Source organism: Atta colombica, unplaced genomic scaffold, assembly GCF_001594045.1.
Source record: "Atta colombica isolate Treedump-2 unplaced genomic scaffold, Acol1.0 scaffold201, whole genome shotgun sequence".
In the NCBI taxonomy this organism is placed as follows: Eukaryota; Metazoa; Arthropoda; class Insecta; order Hymenoptera; family Formicidae; genus Atta; species Atta colombica.
Window position 1 is genome coordinate 45077 of NW_017259296.1, and position 7360 is coordinate 52436.

The 7360-nt window shown below is 32.1% G+C and overlaps 1 protein-coding gene across 1 annotated transcript; it reads right to left on the reverse strand.

Annotated features, from left to right (window-relative positions):
* Positions 1-5827: 5827 nt before the first annotated feature.
* On the reverse strand, positions 5828-6178 carry LOC108687203 (putative uncharacterized protein FLJ37770). The gene has a single exon (XM_018192865.1). It carries the CDS (start codon positions 6176-6178, stop codon positions 5828-5830), a length of 351 nt encoding a protein of 116 aa, XP_018048354.1.
* Positions 6179-7360: the final 1182 nt, after the last annotated feature.

The following is a 7360-nucleotide window of genomic DNA, read 5'->3' on the forward strand; positions in this document are numbered from 1 at the left end:
ATATTTATTAATACATTTATTCTCTTAACTTGGGCAGGCGCCCAATTAATTGAGGATTCTTATATCCTTATTAATCAAATCCTTACTATAACTTATTTCTTAGTTTTTGTCCCTAAAATATGAAAATTTATTATTTATTTATAAATTTCTTATTCTTTACTTTTCCCCCCAACTAGTAATTACTGAATATTTAAACACATTCTTAAACAACCCCTTAATTCCCAACTTCCCCTGTTCCCGCATTACCTTAAAACTTAAACTTTTATCCTTATCTTATCCTATTCTATTAAACCTCTCTAACTCATTAACTCTTTAACTATATTATCTATACGTAATTTTTTACATTATTTATTAGCTATTAACTATATTTTATTATTTTTAATTTACAACTAATAATTTCCATTATTATATATTATTCTATTAAATTATTTAAATATCTCATTTAATAACTTATCTTAGAAATTTATCCGTATAATTTACACATAACATAATACATAACATTTAAATTATTTAAATATATTTAAAATTAATGATCTTGAATAATTTTATGTTTTGAAACATATTAAAGAAATTTAAATTTTCTATTAATTTATTATTATTTACCAATATTATTTTTATTTTTACTAATTATCCTAATTTCACCCAACATCGCATCATATATTTTTATTTGTCTATTTTAACTATAGAATAATTTTACAATATTAGGTGCACAACTTTGCTTCTGCCGTTTTTCCTATAGATGGCTTTAGCGGTAAGTGGTGGTCGAAATAAATAGATCATAGACTTCATACAATAAACTTGGGCATCTGTCAACATAACTCCATAGAAACATTAGTCGATTTGTGTCTGCATTATAAAGTTATTCTCGATTGAAAATGTGAGTGTATGAGCCAAATTCTCGTCATTTGCGGGAGGTTTTAATTTTTTGCTTCAATATGAAGAAATCTGCGGCTGAGGCTCATCGAATGCTCTCAAATATTCATGGTCAGGCCGCTATTAGTGAAAGAACGTGTCGTGAGTGGTATCAACGCTTCAAGAAGGGTGATTTTGACGTCCAAGGTCATGCTCTGTATTTGGTGAGACCAGCTCCGCGAAGTGTATTATGAACTGTTAAAACCGACTGAAACAATCGCAGGCGATCGGTATCGAACACAATTGATGCGTTTGAGCCGAGCATTGAAAGACAAACGGCCGCAATACAACGAGAGACACGAGTGATAAAGTAATTTTGCAGCATGACAATGCTCGACCCCATGTTGCGAAAGTGGTCAAGACATACTTGGAAACGTTGAAATGGGAAGTCCTACCCCACCCGCCGTATTCTCCAGACGTTGCTCCCTCTGACGATCACTTGTTTCGATCAATGGCACATGGCCTGGCTGACCAGCACTTCTGGTCTTATGAAGAAGTAAAAAATTGGATCGATTCGTGGATAGCCTCAAAAGATGACCAGTTTTTTCGACGCGGGATTCGTACGCTACCCGAAAGATGGGAGAAAGTAGTGGCCAGAGATGGACAATACTTTCAATCATAAATGTATAACCAGTTTTTTACAATAAACCCTCGAATTTCGGAAAAAAACGGCGGAAGCAAAGTTGTACACCTAATAAAGGCAACTTTACGCATTTGGTTTTGATCAGTCAATGAAGCAATAACTGATTTGTATTGTAATTCGCTAATTTGTTTAATTTCGATGTTTAAAGAATCGAGTTTTAAAAAATGACTTCAAATACTTTTTACCCTCAAAAACGAAAATCTGTTTATTTTTTAAATAAATTTTTGTAAGCGAAATTATTGTATCATCAAGCAGAGAACAATTATCAGCGGGTCATGTAATAATAATAATAATAGTATATCTATATACTAATATAGAAGTCTTTGCATTGAATTGATTTTATTACCCTTTTGTCATTAACATTTGAAATATTGCTAAAATGTGGAATTGGATAACTCTTTTTTTACATACTGAATCCAAATTATCATCTTCTATATAACGAATTAACTGTGTTAAAAGTCAATTCGAAGATCTGATTCTTTTTTTAATTTTTTCGTAATTTTCATACTTAAACTCGTCTAACGATCCTCATAACTTCACGTAGTTACACAAATAAATTAAATTATGCACGTTATTTGAGATATGCTGATTGATTTGATATAATATACCATAATTTTCTGTAAAATACAATAATAAGCAGTGTGCATAATCAGTTGTACACAATATTCTTTCGAATATATAAAATTCGAATTATTATACTGAGGCTTAAGAAATGAATGTACTTATCTGGAGATTCTTGTAAAATATTACAGGTCCGGTATACAACATTGTCTAAATTAATAATTCGATAGTTTTAAATCGATCAACGTGATCGAGTACCCTTGGCTTTGTACAAAATTCTTTCGGTAGGAAAGCCGACAATGACAGCAACATTTAAAATGTCTAATCGAGCTGCCACAAAACATACATTTTACCCTGTACCCAGAACTGCAGCAATTTTTTCATTATTCCTAACAGCACAGGGTGCATAGAATCCAAAGGGAATTGTATGACCATTCCAATATTTAATTCTTCAAGACTTGAAGTGAATTTATGATGCTCTTCCTGTTGTTTAAGCTTGAAAGATTCATCTGATCTTAATGTTGCATGGATTTCTGAAATCTATGATGGAAATGTGACTTGATATTCTATATAATCTCCCTCCTGAATGCAGTTACTACATCCAAAATGGATATTGTGTTTCACATCCTTTAATAAAAGATCTTGCAGGGATATCCCAGATAAACGCATTTATTTTTACAGTTATTTTTTTATCAAATTCTATAATGCCTGATCTCGAAATTTCAACGCAATCATTTGTAAAATATTACATTAAATCATTACCCTATTTTGGCTTTTTACCGTATATATACCAATTATAAATGGTTCAGTGTAAAAATCTGCCACGATACTAGTTAAAATTGGTCAAAATTAACTACCGGATGATTTTGTTCACAGAAGATCTTCTACATTCACGTTAATATTTATTTATTTTTATTTGTTTCCTATGGATAGAAAATACGTGAATAATGTTTACAACAGACTTTTTTAAACTTTCGCCTAAACCTGCACGATAATAATGTACCGGTTCCATTTGCATAATATCTACTTGTTTGGGAGTTCAAAGTAAAGTTCTAGTGTCAATTGATAGATCATGGCCGTATTTCACTTGAATTTTCAACAAACCATTTAAAGCAAAATGGCTCAAAGAGTTATTAATAGTCCATTTTCGAATCTCATCTGAAATATCAGTTAAAATTGAAAAGTCTTTATCAGAATTGCTTGACAAAAAACTATTTTCATTGGTACTAATTCTTGCACATGTCGATATTATGTCATTATTTACATTGAAATTGTCAATGTTAACTTCTCTTATGACATTTTGCTTTTGAGATAATTGCTCGATACTGTCTGATACATCACGAACGATATCATTTTCGACTTTTAAACAATTTAAATTAACCGGCTGAAATATACGAATATTCTTAAGTTCTTTTAAAAAGTTGTCTTTTATGTCGCTACCTTGGTGTTACACAAGAAATGTCTAGTTTTAGTTTTATTGTGGGTGTTTTGAGTATATTTAAATTTAATATAAATACAATGGAAAATAGAAAATATGTCACGAACTGATATCAAAAGCGTTTTTTCTATTAATTTTTGTCAATGACGGAATAACTCATTGTAATATACTAAATGTGAAATGTTTGAAAAAAATATCTGACAACATAAACAATTAGATTGACATGATGAAAATCAATAATACATAAGCATTACCTATTTCTTGAGTGAAAATTTTTGAGAATTTTTTTTAGCAAAAAACAATATTTTATTATATTATTTCATGTTTCAAAGAATATAACAAAATTTTCTGGAAATATAACTTTTTCATAACATTTTGTAATGAAAGACGATGTCCTGAAAATTATTACATCTCGTTGGCGGATATCATCATTATGCTTTGTAAAGTGCTGTAGCTACAGCATTTTAAGTAGCACTTTAATAAGTATCACATATATAAGTACAAGTTATTAGAATTAAAATGTATGTGATTCTAATGAAAGTGTAAAGGTGAATATCTGAAAAGAAATTATGACGAAATCACATGGCATATTTTTTCTGTATTTTTAGAAGGTATTTTCCATTTAGTGATACAAATATAAGCGGCGTTCTATTCTTTCTTGATTCAATGAATAACAAAGATAAAACGATGTTGTATTGATTTATGTCACTGTAAAGCATCCAAAAATATTCGAGGTTTGTTCGCGTATGCTCCAACATGCTCCTGCTACAGGTTTTACTCACTCCAATGTGATCGTCGGAATAAAAATTATGATAAAAGCATACAGAAACATGTCGAACTTGCGACGCGAACAAATCTTAAGAATCGGCTCCAATATCAATTAATTTAATCGACTGATTAGGTTAATCAAAATTGGTGAGATCGGCTCTAATCATTATCGCGACTTGAAAATTGTAAATATAGATAATTCAAATGCCGATATCTAAGGTCAGAATCAGATTATGCATTGGAGATTGAAATTGCATCGAGGTTGCATATTGGATATTGGATTTTGATCAATCAGAACGAAGAAAGCAAAGATAGAGATTAAAATTAGAGCTCGGTCTATTTTCCTAATCTTCAATCTCAATAATAGCCAATGGCTTGGCGACTTTTTAATCATGTGGTAAACATTTGATATTTTTTCTATATAAACAAAAGATTGATAAATAATAGGGGTTCATATACTCGATCAAAGTTGTCAACACTTTCAAAAATATAGCGATGAAATAGCACTCGAAACCGAAACGTGTCTGCCACGGTTAACAATCGTTGAGTCAAAATTGAGGTTAAATAACACAATAGGTATTTTCGAATAGTGGACTCAGCAGCCATATTATCAATTGCAATACAAATCGCTGTCATATAATGTAATTGGACAATCTTAAATCTTTAATCGATAATCTCAATCTCCAATGCGTAGTCTGATTCCGGCCTAACACGAATTCAAAACTCGATAACATCGATCATGCATCAAATATCTAAATTAAAAATATAAAAACATCGCACTTATCAAATACGAATAGACGAGACGATGAAGAAATAGTATGTAAATCGTAAATCATAATACCTTGATCAAAAAATTCCCGGAATTCATTCAGAAAATACAAAATACAAGTTTTATTCATCAAAAGTGATATTGTCCCCTTCAAAGTATTCCCCATCGACTGCAACGCACTTATGCCAGCGCTTGATCCAGCTCTCGAAACTGTTTTTTCTGGAACTCTATTGTCGGTATAGCCATCAGAGCCGTCTTCGATTTTTCCATTACCTCCTTTCGGCTGTTAAAACGCATTCCCCGTAATGATTTTTTGACTCGATCGAACAGAAAAAAATCGCAGGGAGCCATATCAAGTGAATTCGATGGCTGTTGGATGGTATTCGTTTCGTTCTTGATCAAAAATTCACGGCACTGTGCGACGATGCATTATCATGGTGCAAAATCCACGAGTTGTTTGCCCACAAATCCTTTCTTTTTTGGCGAACTGTTTTACACAAACGTCTCATAACGCCCAAATAATACTCTTTATTAACTGTCTGACAAAATTCGTGATGTACAATACCAATGTAATCCATGAAATCCGTGAGCATCATTTTTTTTTTCGACTGAAAACGACGTGGTTTTTTTGGTCTATGCTTTGGCATTTAAAGCTTTCCATTCACTCGCCTGATGTCTGGATTGTGTGTCGTACTCATAAACCCACATCTCGTTTCCAGTAATGATGAATGTTGATTCAGCCTTGGAAATCATGTCTTTGGCGATGACAACGCGGTCCCTTTTTTACATGAAATTCAGTTCCTTCGGGACCAACTTTACAGCAACACGGCGCAAATCCATTAACTACAATGTCCTGAATGAATCCATAAGCAATGTTTAAGTCCTCTGCCAGCTCTCTGATAATTAATTTGCGGTTATTGATCAACATTTCTCTCACTTTATTGATGTTTTCGTCGGTTTTCGATGTCGACGGCTTGCCACTACATTCGTCATACTCGACGGACTCACGACCACTTTTGAAGCGTTTATGCCACTCATAAACGGCTGTTTTCTTTAAAGTATTACTGCCGAAACAGTTTCCCAACATTTCCAAGGTTTTCACACCAATGAATACATTTTTAATGCAAAATTTAATACAAACCCGTTGTTGCAAATTCAATTCCATTTTTAAAATTGTAAAAAATCGAAAATACGTGCAGAGGTAGATGTACTCAAGACGGCATAACTTTTACAAATGTCAAGCTGTGATGATAAAATTCGGTGGGAATGTCAATGATAGATGTGGCAACCTAACCAAAAAAAAAACAGAACTCAAATTAGTTGACTCAGAGCATCACCTGGTGGTAATTCCGGGAACTCTTTGATCAAGGTGGTATGCTATGGTATATATAGAACACTTCGATAAAGAAAGTTGAAAGTCGAGCTAATTATATGATCTAAATTGATCAGGTAATTCCACTATTGAATATATAAATATATACTTTATTTAATTTTACACAATGAAACGACTACTACACCCAAAAAAGACTATAAGTCCGATATCAATCATTTTTCCGCCATATTAATTTGCAAATTAGTAAATTAGTTTTTGGCGAGACCGATCATGGAGAGATCGCGGATTAAAAGACGCTTTTGCGCCATAGACGATAAAGTTTGATAATTTTATCGACAACACTTGTTGGCAGGTAGAATGAATTAAACTTCAGAGACGAAACTCTCTACCATTTTACTATTTTTGCAATAGTTAACGAGATATTAATTTGTAAAGAGGTTTGCGTCGCATACTCCAACACGCTCCTATATACTCCTACCATAGTTTCTTTTTCACTCTAATGAACGCGTTGAGGAACATATTGGAGCATGCGACAAACCTCGGCTGATAGTTTATGTGTGCCAAGAAAACGCGCAACGCGAGATATCAAAAATATATTCAAATTTGAGATATGTGTGTGTGTGTGTGTGTGTGTGTGTGTGTGTGTGTGTGTGTGTATGCTATGTGTGGGTATGCTAAATAAATGCATGATTTTTTTATGAAAAACATTTCCTGGTAAAAAGTTTTTCTTGCACGAGTATGTATAAACATATGTATAAATGTATGTATAAATATACATAAACATGCATAAATATTTATAAAAATATGTAATTATATATGAAATATGCTCATACATCCTTCTTTCTTTTGTAAAATTCCCTTTAGTGTGATAAAAATAATAATAATAATGAGAAAACATTAAAAATATAATTATTAAAGTTAAAAGAAAGAAAGATG

What these genes read in the sequence shown, in the direction of transcription:
- LOC108687203 (XM_018192865.1), bottom strand. Translation starts at nt 6,178, where the DNA reads ATGTTGGGAAACTGTTTCGGCAGTAATACTTTAAAGAAAACAGCCGTT.